General features: G+C 37.4%; 1 protein-coding gene across 3 annotated transcripts in view; it reads left to right on the top strand.

Annotated features, from left to right (window-relative positions):
- Positions 1 to 3,536: 3,536 nt before the first annotated feature.
- LOC127625670 (chemokine-like protein TAFA-1) overlaps positions 3,537 to 16,258 on the top strand; it is a 263,352-nt gene continuing 250,630 nt past the window's right edge. For all 3 annotated transcript variants that reach the window (XR_007968329.1, XR_007968330.1, XM_052100996.1), the window contains exons 1-2: positions 3,537 to 4,037; positions 5,922 to 6,059. Coding sequence is in view for 1 of the 3 variants with exons in the window: in XM_052100996.1 (XP_051956956.1) it covers positions 5,936 to 6,059 (124 nt within the window). In the remaining 2 variants the exon portion in view is untranslated. The remainder of the gene's footprint in view (positions 4,038 to 5,921; positions 6,060 to 16,258) is intronic.

The raw sequence follows: 16,258 nt of genomic DNA, 5'->3' as shown, positions 1-16,258 counted from the left end.
GGGTAGGGGAAACCAAAAGTGTAGCTCTAAGTAAGAGGCGGGGTCCAGCAGCCTGGGAGGAGGATCCAAGAAAGGGATAGGGAGCCAGGACAGATCCGGTGGGCAGCTAGAAAACCAAGATCGACTGGGCAAATGACCAGGGAGCCAGGACAGATCCAGTAGGTGTCCATTTCAGGGTTAGACCCTCTTCCCATGTCTAATGTTTCAAGGTTTGATAACTTATTTTGATTTTAACTAAAGGTTGATCAAGGACAGGAAATATCTCCTGTTAGAGAGGAGCAAAGAACTGCATGTGTTAAATACTATCTTTGTATGTATCACACTAAAACTTTTTAGCATTTGTAATTCATTTCCAGGCCCTTTGGCCTTGAGGCACCTCTGGGCAAAGCAAGATTCTTTCATACATGTTTCAGATACTAACCGCACTAAGTTTATGAATCATTGAGCACACTTCCCCTCTTCCTTTGGAGTGCCTTGCTCAGCAGACATCTTATGTTGTAAAACACTTCACAAAGTACTCCCCAGTTACCCAGATTAACAGAGATTCGGATGGGTGGCAAATGAACCAAGACTAACAGGGCAAACGGATTGACCAGGCAGATGAGGGAGTGGGCCCAGGGAACCAAAAGAGTGGTTTGCATGTGCAGAGGATGGACTGAGGAACAGAGACTGTTTGGAGAGGGCGTATAACATAATAGGAAAAGGGGTAGAGGAAGGACAGGATTGTTCAGAGGAAGGACAGGACTGTTCCGAGCCTGGGTCAGCGCAAACAACTGGCTACTGATGATTGGACTGCTATGTTTCAGCTTAGCATGGACAGAGGTGACAGATGAGACAACCCATATGAGAGGCTAAAAGAAGAGTAGAGACCGAAAGCTTAAATCAACACGTTGTCCTAAAACACAAGCCTCACGATGTGCAAAATAGTTACAAAAAGGAAAAGAAAATCCCCAGATGACAAAACAATGAGTTGAAGAATGCCAGTGTCATCGTAAACATACATAATTGCCATGAGAAACAGCTAATTGGATGATTTTTCATTTAAGTCATCCTTGGAGGCACACAAAAATGTTTCAAGAACGACCTTGTTTCAACTTTTAGCGTTGCAAAACATTGGAACGGAACACAAATGTGATTTTTAAGCCCCTAAAATAAACATGAGCCATATTCATAAATCATACATTTTCATGAAGTTAGCCAGCAGAAAAGGAGTTTTAAAACATAGCTAGTCAAATGCTAATGCACTCATCAAAGTTAATTTGGAATCTTTTTTTTTTTACAGCCGTGCCTTAAATCCACCTCCTACTCCCTTCATTGTGTTTTTGTGGTAGTGCATTAGTAAGAAATTATCCTCATTTTGTCACATTCTGTGCTACACATCCATGCCATTAAGTCCTTCATATTTAGCAGCTGTATTTTGCTGAGTCACAGCCATTACATTATGGTGGTAGCACTCTGATGAAAGCAGTGGTCAACAGGGAGGCCATAATAAAATTCAAGGTTTAGACTCAAAGTTCACAGGGACTCATAAACCTCACTTTTTCCTCAAATGACTCTTGGTTTCCTTCTTCCTCAGACTGTTTACATCAAAACTAGATCACTCCCATTATAATTAATGGAGCTGCCTACACTGGAAGTGCCCGTTTGGGGCACATCACACCATGCCTTCAGTTGATTTATCCACAGTTTCCCTAACTAACCACTGGGCAATGCCATGATGATTCTAATTGTTGTTGGACTATTTTTTGGTTCCTGTTTCCATAAGAAACTATCAAAATGAGCATTCCAGATGAAGAACAACAACAATTTTAAGTGTTAGTTGAGTAAAAATTAGATTAGGCTCAACTTCACGTCAAAGATGTTGACTGTTATAACAACTCAAAGTAGTTAATAATATCAACGTATCTTACCTTGGTTCAGAGTTTCACTTCATCCACCCACTCCTTATACTTGGGGCTTGATAAAATGATATAGATATTTATTGAAAAAAAAAAAATCCTGGATATCAATGATAAACTGTTATTATAAAAATGTATTTATGAAATGTATGTAATGTTCTGCATAGATGATCAGATCATAAAAACAGAAGCAATAAGACAAATTTATACACACAACTAATTGAATCATCCCCATTAAATCAGCCGGTTAGAAAGTATTTGCTGGCTAGCGGCTACATAGCCATAGCTACTCTTAGCTACTCTTACATGGGTGCCAATTAACTCAGCAGGTAACCAGTGACATGATCTCTTCATGACACCCAACTGAGGAAGTAATAAATATTTGGCTCTCAACATTTTTGTAACAATGTATTTTCCTCCTGTACTCCTCCTTAAGAGTTATTCCATACCAGCCTGAGATTCCAGTCTTGGCTGTGTGCTAGCCCCTGACGCTTGGATGCTCAGACAACAGAAGGATGAAAAACACATTTTGGCTAGACTCACTGTCTGTGCTCAAGAAGAACCATGTTCCTACCATCAGAAATATATCTAAAATTTAAGCGTCAGTTGAGGGAATTCAATTGCTTTATCTCTCTGATTTTGATCTACCTCATCTACCCTTGTACTACACACACACACACACACACACACATAAACATTTCTTTAGATATTAATGTGATGACAGTGTGCAGGTTCTCCGCTCCTGCTGCTTTGTGCTGCATTTGTCAACTTTACTGTCACCAAAATGTCACGATGTAGTCAGGTATGTCAAGAAAGAAGGAATAGATCTTGACATGGCTGCCTCAGCATACACCTTTAAAATTCGAAGAGATTTGGTTTGCCTACATTTCACATCCCAGTTGCCCCCCAACAGAGACAGTGGTTTCTATCTCTGATAGATTAGAATCTGATAGATTGTGGTTTGAGCCAATCCTTAAATAAATAAAAAAAAGAACAAAATAGAACCAATAAAATTAACCTTGGATCGTAATAAGCACTTTTATTCACAATTCCCAAAACACCGTCAGCGCATATAAAGGGGAGGACTGTTTCTGTGTGCCAGGCTTGCCAGCTGCAACTTTATTCTGGCAACACTCAACAACCACCAAGAGCCGAGCTCAACACAAAGATCCATTTAGATTGTACAAACAGGCAAAGAAACACAGCAGCAATCTCAGGAAAATGAGATGGTTACAAACGCAGCTGCGGACACCCTTCTATTAAAAGCATGACTACTTTCAACATATTCAGTCTCTCTCTGTTCAAACTCTCCAAGATTTTAAAGTATTGAGGCAGCATATTGTGAAACTTATCCTGTCTTCTTTTCAGTCTTCTGTTGCACACTCTCTATTACACAGAGCAAGTTATATCAACTGTACATTTTATAGGACTGTTCAGCTACAGTGGGCAGTCTTGCTTTAAGATACGAGATGCCTCTCTTTCTCTCTCCCACTCGCGAAGCAGTATTGTCATACACACACAAACACGCCTGCTCTCACACATGCGCGTACACACCAATCAGTACACTGGAAGAGGAGAGACTCATACTGAGTGGCTTCTCAATGGGAAAAATGATCTTAGAGGAGAGAGTGAAGAAGAGACCAAGCGCATGAGAGAGAGAGAGAGAGCTGCAAAGGAGAAGTGCAGTTGTATGTGCAGGACCCTCTGTCTGTGGGCAAAAAGTGAAGAGGCAAATTAGCTTGTTATCCCCCAAAGAAGCTTCACCGTCACAGAGAAGAGATAGGAGGCAGAGAAGAACACGTTGGTTCTCTGCGGATTTAAAGGTGACATGACAAGCCTCTTGTCTCTCAAATCTCTGCTTGTTTCTGACAGCGTTTCACAGCTGTGAGGGGAGAATTTGGTGTTGGGTGCTTGACTCTGTTCACAGGATTGCTGGAGGACTTACAACAAGAGGGGATCGAGGGCAGGAGAACGAACAAGAGTCTCCTAATCCCCCCTCTGACCTACAGATCCAAACAACAACTTTGCTGGGAACATCTTTCCCGAGAGCATGGATGGATATACAACAATGTGCTGAGGATTTTGTTCAGGAATATTGACAGCACACTCCTTTGACACTCTCCTGACAACATTTCACAGGTAAGACTAGGTGTGAGCATTGTATGTCAGCCGGACGCAAAAAGAGACACAATCATAAACACAGAAAGTCAGTTTGACGAGAACGACTAGAAAGTCTGTCAGCTAGAATGCATGTTTTGGTGATGACAAACTTGACTGACCAATTCAAAGTCAAAACATGCAACCTTGCTGCCAAAATCTTGAACCTTTCTTTGACACTTGTAATTAGTTTTTACAAGGTGCAGATCAGATAAGCTTATAGGATTCTCCTGTCAATAATTTCTCAGCTCAGTGGTGCTACAGTTACTTAACAGGTGAACATAACACATCCATTTTACCCTCAATAAAACATATGGGCTCTGTTTTGTTCACTATAACGTCTGATACAGCGTAAGTACAAATATAAAACAAGTATTTCTCTATCCAAATTATTCCACGTATTTACTCACCCGGAAATGTGTGAAATCACACAGGATTTATTATTATCATCATCATCATAATTATTATAATTTTTTTATTTGCAGCAACATGTCGAGGCACATGTAAACCATCGGCGTGCAGGGAGCGCGAAATATCCTGCGGTGATCGCGCGCAGGTACGTCCGCGCGAGCGTTTGGGGTGAGCGCGTGTGCAGCGCGATGGGACGGTGATGATTGCGCGGACAATAAAATAACGCCAATAAAACAATACAGCCAGATGATTTATCAGATAAATGCATTAATTAGACGACAGCTGTGCGCACTGACTCCCAAAGCTGCTTTCAAAAACCTCCCGGCATTGTAAATTTCACCTCATCAAAGTGTGACTTAAAATATTACCTGGAAAATCAATAATAGTACGCATCAGAATGCATCAGTGTTCGGTTTAGGTAATCTCTTGAAGTCGAAGGTGATTATTTTGTTTTTCAGATTAACTGTCTAAAAATCACAAGACACTCTAGGAATATTAGCTAATAATGATAATCATTTTAATAATAATAATAATAAAGATAACATATTTGTGAACTAATTTTCTTCTGTTGCATGTTAATCGTTTTAATTGCAGGTGCCAGATCTCAAAATAATCAAGAAGAGAGTTTTAAGTTTCTCAGGCAATTTGCCTGTCAGTAAGAACAGCAGTCCTCTGGGAACAGTTTACATTTCCACAAAACTGCGGATTAAGAAAGCTTTAGTGGAGGAAAGGGGATTACAGTGTGCTGTTAATAATTATATGCTTAAATTCGAGCTTGATGAATATTCATTGTAAATTTCAATGTCATTTGAGGGTACATTGTGATGCTCCAGTCAGCTTGAAGAGTGCAAGAGAGCTCCAATGTGCATTCATTAATTAAACACTGTTTGCCATTTAAAGTGATGGAGATGTTGAATTGTTATTTGTGCCATTTTGTGCCATATATTTTAGAAGAGGAGTCATTTAAAAGTTTATTATTATTATTTGTTTATTATTATTTATTTATTTATTTTTGCCTCTGGCACAGAAGAAGTCTTTCAAGCATTCCAAGATGTAAAGTCTAAAGAAAATGTAAAGTCTTTCAAGCATTCCAAGAGTTTGTATATTCAGTATTTAGGTAGATTTCTTTAACTGCAACTGGAAGTTTTGTTTCAATTTAGTGGATTAATAATGACACTGTTTGACCCTTTTAATCGGCGCCTGAAGTGGTTGATTATCTCTGTAGCAGTAATGTATCTTGTCATACTTTCACTGTTGATTTAAAACTGCATTGCCATTTTTAAATAATTATGTCTTTAAATAAAAGATGTGATGTTATTCTTGTTATGTTATTTGAGAATAATTATATGAGAATAATTATATGCTGAGTTGAGAAATCATACGTGGGTAAGCGCCAATGTGTCAGATAGAATAATCGTTGCTTTTATATTCTGTCTTTGATTTCTTTCCCTCTAGCCAGTGTTCCTGCCATGTCCTGGTTCTTGTGTCTGTGGATAAGTGTTAGCTGCTTACTGCTGTGCCACGCCACTTTGTTCGAGACCATCCAGCAGCATCATGTGACCCGCCCAGGCCACAACGCCATACAGATACTGGGTCAGTTCCTTGTTTTATCCACATGTTCTTTGTGATCTGTTATTCATTTTTTCTCCTGATTTGGATGGTTAGCTCTGCTGTTTAACTGTCGAAGTCCTGTTGTCAATGCCAATGCCAATGCTGTGTTGATATGGTTGTATGAAGTTGCTCTGAGGAAGCTCTGGTGGGATTGAGGACATCACACTCACACATCAGTTCATAAAGTTATATTTCAGAAGACATATGAGCTTCACATGTCTTGCCTTCATGTTTAATTTTTTTGGGGGGGATTCTCAAAATATCTACATTGTGAGTTATGCTGCATGTGGTATGCCTAAGAAACTTTTTGTAGGTAAGAAGTCTGTGTTATGTGTCTTTGAACCACATCTTGCTCGTTTTGGATTATTGAGTAGTTGCTGACCGATATATATTGCAGAGTCCAATAAATCTGTCAATATTCTGAATTTTAATAATTATCAGCATTGGCCAGTATATTTTCCCCTTTGGCAAATGTATTTCTTGAGGGTGCTGAGAATCACCAGCTTGGGTGTGAAGTGACTGAGACATTTAAACAACCAGTCACGGTTTGTTTTGTTGTTACATGGCATTGTGCTACTACAATAACTGTGTGCAACACAGTGTCATTTATACGGTCCGCATATCAGAGCCACGGCAGATGTGTTTGAGCTCATAATGTTAAAGTACTCGCCTGTTTCATTCTCCCTCTCTCTCTCAACAGTTCCCTGTAACTTTTAATTGTCTTGTCTAATGATACAAAGGCAAATATCAATAAAACTAATATCATTTACCATCTGCAAATATGTGCATATCTCGTTTAAACAGATGTAATAAACCAACCTCACACAACTTCAGCATATCCAGTATTCTGTGGAGCACTCATAAATCTTCCTCTTAAGCACGTATTGTAACAGTCTCTCCTCAACAGTTCTCTATAACTTTTCTAATGATAAAATGAAAATATCAATAAAACTTCTATTATATACCATCTGCGAATATGCAGATATCTCATTTAAAAAGTGTGTATTTCATGAACCTCACGAAAATCCAGCATTTTCTTCTCGTCGAGTGGTCATCTAATATCTTCCTCTGAATCGTGTATTCCATTAGCCAGAATCAAGAACTTCAGGATCAAGATCAAATGTTCCTCAGATTCACAATCATGACAGTCACTCCATGACAATCCAGGCAGGCCATTTAGGAGATTGCTGCTCTCGCTGGATCTGCACAAGCGTGTGAATGCAACTTCACGTGTGCTATGAGTAAATTACTCATTCACTATGCACTGTATGTGCATTTGGTTTGATTCTGTATTTTTGGCTATGTGTAATGTTATTTCCTAATATATTAACAATTTCTTCATGTGCAAATAAATTGCTAAAATGTAATGAATAAACAGAAATCAGAAGAAGCTGCTATCTACAATTTAAAATTCAATATTTCTTTTTTTTCTTTTTTACAAAGTTAAAGTTTAGTGTGAAATTGAGAAAATATAGTGCTAAATAAGAGTTTATTCATTTTTTTTTAACAATTTTATGTTTATGTTATTTACTATATTATATTGTGTGATACATCGACCACCTTGCTCTCTGGATATCGGCATCGTCTTTGGCCATTAAAAAACCCATTTTGGTCGATCACTGGTTGTGAGCCCCACCGCAGTCATGTATTTTTGAAAAGAGATTGGTATAGAAATCCCCCCGCTACAAGTCCAGGATGCTTTGTTCTTGCTTTCCACAAGTGGCTTGTAAATGGTTTTGGATCATGAGTTAGAAACCTTATCTAGACTACAGAAACAGAAATATGCTGTGTGTGTGTGTGTGTGTGTGTGTGTGTGTGTGTGTGTGTGTGTGTGTGCATGTGAGGCAGGCTTGAGGCTAAACTCTTCTATCGGTATGCTGTGAATATGAGTAGCTTTGATCACCGAAGCTCTGGTGGAAATGACAATTTACGTCTAGCCCCACTCTATGGAAGTGTTCAGCAATTAAGTACTGTTTCGCTGCAGGGGTCTGAGGGAAATTAGACAGCAAGGTGGGTCTCCCTTCAACACTAACTATGCAAAAGGCTGCGATATGGCATAATTTCAACAGAGACACTGAAGCAAAGGAACGTGAAAGCAATATAATGTTGTGCACACTGGATTACTGCATGTTCATTAAATATTTGCATTTACATAACTTTTTTGTGAAATCGTAGAATGTGTATCCAGTGCTTGGCACAACATCAAAGGGTTAGTTAACCCAAAAGTGAAAATACTGTCATTATTTATTCACCATCCTGTCGTTCCAAACCTGTATGACTATCTTTCTTCCATGAGGCAGGAAAGGAGTTATTTGTTGAAACTGCTTTTTTCCATAAAATGAAAGTGAATCGTGATAACAGCTGTCAAGCAAGATTTTTTAGTGAATAACACATTAAATGTTTGGTTTGTTCCTATATTTTGTATAAATCATATGGACTACTTTTGTATGGTGCGTTTATGGTGCTTTTTTTACCTTTTTGAAGCTAGACATTCCCTGGTCCTCATCCACATTGTTGTATGGAAGATATCACGTCAGACATTCTGCTAAACTTCTCCTTTGGTGAAGTCATACGGGATTAAAATGGCATGAAAGTGAGTAAATGATGCCAGAAAACAATTCCTCTTAAAGAAGAGAAAAAACTGACATCCGGAATCAAAGCATTGTTGGCATATAGTTTATAGCTGATGAGTGCCTGAATTATAGTTAACTTATTTTAAAGCTACACTATGTAACATTTTTTTGGGTCATAAATTAACAAATTGCCATTATTGATTGAGTACATAAACAATCAGTGTTTAAAACAGTGTCCTTACCTTACCCCAATTCACTACGGTAAGCTTATAAAAATTATTTGTATTTTGAGCTGACGTTCATCCTTGTGTCATTACGTAATGTCTGCACACACAGGAGAGAAGTACCGGCTGTCCCATGTTCTGGCTGGAGAAACGAACTACGTTGTTCAGCTCATTTCAGTAATACTCACACAGTTCAGGACAGCATCGTTGTAGTCTAGATGGATGTTTATCTCTTATCCATTTTTTGAAGTTGTTTACCTGCTATAATGCTTGGATATGTTGTCTGGTAGGGTTGTTGAAGCTTATATTGCTTCTCATGCTTTTATGACTCGAACGTTAGTTGTGTGTTAACCAACGCATCTATGTTGTCTGGTGAAGTTACTGTGACTTGTTTAATATGCATGACTTCTGAAATCAACTTCTTGTAATTATTATATTGCACATTTAAGCATATTATTTTTTAATTTAATAAAGTATATTTTATCTCCTATCATTATTCAATCCTTATTTTATGTTTTAGGTTTACAGTGTTGTTGTGTGTATTGCATAGACATGCTGTTGTAGTAACTGAGGCTGGACAATATACAGTAGTATATAAATAATGAAGTCTTCTATTGAACTTGTATCAGCCATATAACGAGTTTAGCTTCTTAAATTGTAAATTGTAATACAATTCAAACATTAATAATAGATAAAACACTTGAATAATCATATTCAGATATATTGGTGGTTGCTGAGGAGACTCCCCTGTTCTCTTTCTAAAAGTGCTTTGAGTGTTGTGTAAGAAAAGAGATTTAAGTGTAAAATTTATTCAAATATGTTAATAAGAGTGTTGTTTATCTTCATCAAAGCAAGTAATATTTCCATTTCAAATGTTTAATCGTATAACATAATATCAAAATGAAAATAACACATTATGACTCTAGCTCAAGACTTGATCACACACAGGCGATGTCCAAATAAACTCAAATTGGGAGATTCATACACCAGAAGAGTAGTGCAAGAACACAAATGATGGAATATATTCTTCTGCAAATTGCTTGCAGTTTTAGGTTTCAACCACAGATTTCACTTGAGAGCACAAAGTTACGTAGTGCAGCTTGAAATCTTTACTGTCTAAGGTGTATATGCATGAGAGAGAGAGAAGCCTCATATCTCAAAAAGCACTTTGAACTCATTAATCCAATACGAGCAGAGAAACGTGTGATGAGCTTCAGAAAGACACAGATGAATTTTTTACATCATGCTTCCAGGGCAGAGCATGGTGCCAAAGATGTACAAGGAAGAGCATGCCCCATAGTAAGTGTTTCCTTAATAATTTAAGGGGCAGGCTAAACAACCAAAATAAATCATCCACCACTCCACTGATGGAATATGGAAAAGTTAGACATGTTGTGTGAGAAATCACCTCTCTGGTGTTAGGTCGGGAAGAGTTTGGTAATGGAGGGTTGTAGCTTTTAAGCATGTACCCACACACATGCAGACATACGCACATCCATATTTCAGTTGCCTTTCCTCTTGTCTTGCTGAAGTGCTTATGGTTTAGCAGATGTCTCTTTTGAGAGACTCAGACATACTCTTGTGTTATACAGTTCTGTTATGTGCTGATTCAGGGCCGTGACCACAATAGTCATTGAGGATGAATATCTGGTAACATCCATGGCAAGAATATTAAATAATGATTATGTTTATGAAATCATAATGATTATGATGTAATGATTGCATCATAATTCTCTGACCTGTTGTCAGATTTCTCTGTTTAGCCAATCATAGTTCAAGGTCTGACATCTTATGGTTATATCATTTTGTGTATAATATTATACTACACATATTATATGAACCAGATGAAAACTAATGTGAAATATTGTAACAGGGTTTACAGGATTCAGGAAAGTCTGGAGCCTTGTTTATTTTGGCAATTTAAAATAAAACCCAAAGGGTATTGAAAGAGATTGAAATTTCTCTGCTCTTATTCTTCTAAAGTCAATTTTGATGTTGATATTTGTGAAGAGATCATCTCTTATTTAATTCTTATTTATTTTCTTGTCTTTGTTTTTATTTGTAAGGTTTTTGCTTACTACAAGTACCATTTTTGTACAGTTTTAAACAACAACAATAATAATAATAAAAAGTATTATTATACTTCTTTGCTTTACCTTAAGATACTATAGCAATTTCGACATTAATATTACACTGGGCCATCATTGTAATAATCACTTGGATGGAAGCAGTTTTATGGGAATTAAAATACTGTGATTAAAACCTGAATGAAAATTGATTTTGTAATTCTAAAACCATCTTTAGTTTCATTAAGAAGACCAATGGAAATAGATTTCCATTGCCTGGAGTGAGATCTAACATTTAAACTATTTTCCCCTGCCCCTTTATTTTTATCTAGGGCGCTATTATCTGGCAATCAAAGCCTATTAAAACAAGTATCCGAGAATTAAACTGGGTAAAGGAAAGCAGCAGTGATTTATTTTGAATAGCTATAATTTATTTAACTGTGAAACACTCCCACCGATGATATTCGACAGGGTTCGTACAAGGTGCTTGAAGTACCTGAATTTGACTTTTTACTATAAGTACTGGAAAACCCTTGAAAATAGCAATTTTTACCAAGAGTTGCTTAAAAAGTTCTTGAATTGTAGACAATAGTAAAATACATTGCTTAATTCATTTAATAAATTAAATGTATATATGTGTTTCAGAAAAACACTATGACAGACCACTAGACCACTGCTGAAGCAGGCAGCGCTTAGACGGCGCTGTCATGTGGCACCTTTTTACTTTTGGCTGTTCAGAATGGGCCAATCACAATGAATTGTTACTGGAAAATGAATATATATATATATATATCATTTTTCTTTTCATGTAGATATTGCTGTGGCGGATTTAACAAGTATGAATCCTTGCAACTATCAGTTTTAATTAAAAATTAAACCAGATAGAAAAACGATATGAGATGTAAAACGTTCTGAGATTTTAATGCAGATCAATGGAGGATTCCGTTTTGTGAACCGTCTATTGCCCCTTGTGTGAAGACAGATTTGTGTCTCACAAAAATAGGTTATTTCTGAAAATATTTGGGTCAATATAAAAATGTGTTGTCCCTTAACTTTTTTAGTCATGAAGAAGCTTTGAAATAGCGGAAAAAAATTACAGTTATTATTCTATAACCTAAACTTTAATGAAATGAAATGGCTTGTTTTGCAAATTGTTTAGAAAATATATTTGAAATTGTCAATTGCCTGAAAATATCCTTGTCCCTTTCAGATGGTACACAACTTCTATGAAAAGTTATTTGTGTATTTATTTTGTACCTATTTTTAATAAAAGCATTAGTGCAAGGCCGAACAAGTATGCAAAAAAGCTAAACAAAATTATTATATAATGTTTAATAATATAAATAATTTAAAAAGAGTGTTTGTCCCTTGATATCATGGCATTGGTGTTATCAATGTTAAAAACTCTTTTTTTATGTTTTAACATACAAAAAGATGTGGAAAATAATTTGTAAGGTCAAAGTTCAGAGGCTGCTTAAATATGTATATAATGGTTTTTCCCAGCATGTTAAAAAGTTATTAATTCACATTTTAACTAATATTTTCACAAAAAACAATTTTTGGTGTTGTACCCCATTGAATCCTCAATATGTGGTAATTACCATCAGTATCTATTGCCAACAACTGAACTGAACAGGAAATTTCAATATTTTGTAAGTTGGAAAGTCAACATTTTTTGAGAATAACCCATTTGCAATTTCGCTCAGTTCCTCACATAAATCTGTTGTGTGACTTTAGAAAACATGAAACACAGCACGAGTCATATGGACTACTGTTTACGGACACAGTTATTCACTTTTGTTGAAAAGCGAAGTATGTTTTAAGGAAGCACACTACAATTGCACATTAATGTCATCATGAATGAACCAAGAATTGTTACAGAGAATATGTAGTTAAATATGCACATTTAAATATTTTGTACTTGTAAAAAATGGTGTTTTATAAAAAATGTATTAACTGAACGATTAAAAGATTTTGATTTAAAATGATAAAATAAAGAATTAGTTTTAATGACATCTCGAGCTTAGTCCTAGAAAAGAAATACAAATGTGCTTGAAAAGTCCTCGAAATTCCTTGGAATTACCTTCAAAGCATCTGTGCGAACCCTGATTCGAGGACAAACACTTTATATCAATACCAAAAATGCTTAAAAACCCAGAGAGGTGAGAACAGCACCATATTATTCTAGTGTTTAGACAGAAGGGTTTCAGTGTAATCAGGAGCAATTATATTTCCATTATCCAGATGGAAATTTAAGTGCCAAAATATTTAGGAAGTGAGATATGGGCTGATGTTCCTGCATGGCACTGTAAAAGTGTTCAAGTCAGACATGTATCTGTCTACATTCTCTGTTAAAGCCATTTGTTATTGAAGGCAAACTCAAGATTGTACACGGAGAGGTAATTCCCTGAATGTTGTGCTTAGTAATGGTTGTTTGTGACTTTCTGTCTACTGAAGGAAGAATAACGCTATTGATGTTTTAGGTGTAGTAATAATTTGGATAGAAGTTAAAAGTGTGCAATATATTAGATTCTAAAATACCTTACGTTATCCCAGTTTAACCTTGTGTAACCCCACGTCTTTCTGCATGGACATTGTGTTTTGGTTTCGCTATAAGCAAAGCATAATTTAAATTCATTTAAACCAAATGATCTGTTAAGGAGACTCTGGGCTGTAAGTAAATGGTTAAATTTTCGACGCTCAGAGTCATGTGACAAAACAACAGGGTGCTGATCACAGCAGCATTTGTCAAAAGATTAGATCCTGTAGTTCCATCCAATATGCCATTTTTAAAGAAATGAAAGATTTATCGCAAAACAGCATGCAATATAATAATGCTAGTTTTTCATTAGAAATCCTGTATTTACTGTGCATTTTCACATTGAGGAAAACAATTGCTTTCAGAGGCTTTATATGGAGTTAGGATGAAAATAAGGTGCATTTTGAGCTGTTCTGAGACCAGTGCAGACAGACAGCACACTGGAGCTTTGTTAATTCACTAAATAGGGAGCATGGGAGCATCCTATAGATTTCCTATGCGGCTAAGTTAATTCACTCCTAAAATCTGACCAGAAGTTCGGTTTCAGGCTGCAGATTATGTTTGGACCACCCAAAATTATTGGCAGACATGTGACAATGGTCATCGGTACACACTGTGAATTTGGAATGTGTCATGTATCATTTTATTTTAACATGGATGGCAGTGATTGGATGATGCTCCCCATTACTTTTAATCAGAATAATTTATGCTAATTTCTGATTGGTAAAATGCTTCTATAAGGCTTCTAAAGCACTGGCTATAACTTGTTTGTTTGACAGTGTGATCAGAGGACATTGAGATTTTGTTGTCTATTGTAAAATATAAGTCAAATCAAGTCAAATCAATTTAATTTGTTTAATTTTTTTATTTGTGCTGTTCGCAATATATACTGCTCCAAAGCAGCTTTACAGAAAATCAGCTGTAATGTGTGTTAGATCTCAAAAACATGAATAACAAACAATAAAACTCTGTATAACTTGGTATTATTTAAAATGTCACAACTTAGTCCTGCTGTACAAATATGTGGACATAAATTTTTAGGAAAACTATTTGCTCTAGTTTTTTCTTTTTGTTACAAATCGAAATTGAAATTGAAAATGCACACTGCAGTCATGCTCAGGTCTCATGAGGTTAAAATGCAAATACAACCGTAAGTAAGCCATTCGTAGGTTGATTCCCTTGAAAAGTTTAGACACTGTGGCGCTATCAAAACATTGCTTTGCAGTCCTCCCAGCCCGACACAACAACACTGGCTTTTTGCTCGACCAGTGGAAGATGGTGGGAGTGTCCAGCATACCTTTTCTGGACACCTGGACACCTCCCTCTGCAACTGGATCCTGAACTTCCTGACTGGGAGACCTCAGTCAGTCCGGATCGGGAACAGCATCTCCACCACCACCACACTGAGCACTGGGGCCCCCCAGGGCTGTGTGCTCAGTCCACTGCTGTTCACTCTGCTGACTCACGACTGTGCAGCAATGCACAGCTCGAACCACATTGTCAAGTTCTCAGATGACACGACCGTGGTGGGTCTCATCAGCAAGAACAACGAGTCAGCATACAGAGAGGAGGAGCAGCGGCTAATGGACTGGTGTAGAGCCAACAACCTGTCCCTGAATGTCGACAAAACAAAAGAGATGGTTGTTGACTTTAGGAGAGCACAAGGTGAACACTCTCCGCTGAACATCGACAGCTCCTCTGTGGAGATCGTCAAGAGCACCAAATTCCTTGGTGTTCACCTGGCCGAATACCTCACCTGATCCCTCAACACCAGCTCTATCACCAAGAAAGCCCAGCAGTGTCTCTACTTTCTTCGAAGGCTGAGGAAAGCACATCTCCCACCCCCATCCTCACTACATTCTATAGAGGGACTATTGAGAGCATCCTGAGCAGCTGCATCACTGCCTGGTTTGGGACTTGGACCGTTTCGGACCGCAAAGCCCTGCAGAGGATAGTGAGGACAGCTGAGAAGATCATCAGGGTCTCTCTTCCCTCCATCAAAGACATTTACAAAAAACACTGTATTCGCAAAGCAACCAGCATTGTGGACGACCCCACACACCCCTCACACAAACTCTTTACCCTCCTGCCGTCTGGCAAGAGGTACCGAAGCATTCGGGCCCTCACGGCTAGACTGTGTAACAGCTTCTTCCCCCAAGCCATCAGACTCCTCAATACTCAGAGACTGGTTTGACACAAACACACCTGTCCTGAGTTGCACTTTAATTACTGTCACTTTATAACTGTCTGCTACCTCAATAACTGCTATGTGCATAGAACACTATCTAATAGTATGTTATGTTTACGTTTTTAGAAACTATCATCTTTTTGTACTGCTGTGTACTGATCGGCGCTGCACTGTCTTTCACTGTGCCTATTGTCCTGTTCATTGTTAGAAATATCTTGTACTGTTTAAAATGTTTGCACGTGCACTTTATATAGGTATTTTATTTAGTTGTGTAGTCTCATGTGGTTCTGTGTTTGTATATGTATATGGTTGAAATGACAATAAAAAACACTTGACTTGAATTGACAAGTGTTTAGCTTTAACACACATGCTCCTGAAATGTTGAGTTGTGGTGCTTAGGTGGTTGATGCAGTTTTGAGTCCAGTCTGTGACATGTCCCAATCCCTTTCCCCTATCTCTCCTCAATAATGTAATTACTCTCTACTATAATGGCAAAAGTGAATGTGAATGCAGAACTTGTGCAGTCTGGTAGCTTAAGCTATACAGTTAGCAATATTCTTATTTGTGTGAGCATTATGGAAAAAGCAGTTG

The sequence above is a fragment of the Xyrauchen texanus genome, chromosome 32 (assembly GCF_025860055.1).
Source record: "Xyrauchen texanus isolate HMW12.3.18 chromosome 32, RBS_HiC_50CHRs, whole genome shotgun sequence".
Classification (NCBI taxonomy): domain Eukaryota; kingdom Metazoa; phylum Chordata; class Actinopteri; order Cypriniformes; family Catostomidae; genus Xyrauchen; species Xyrauchen texanus.
The sequence above is the reverse complement of the archived record's forward strand: the minus strand, read 5'-3'. Positions and strand labels throughout refer to the sequence as shown.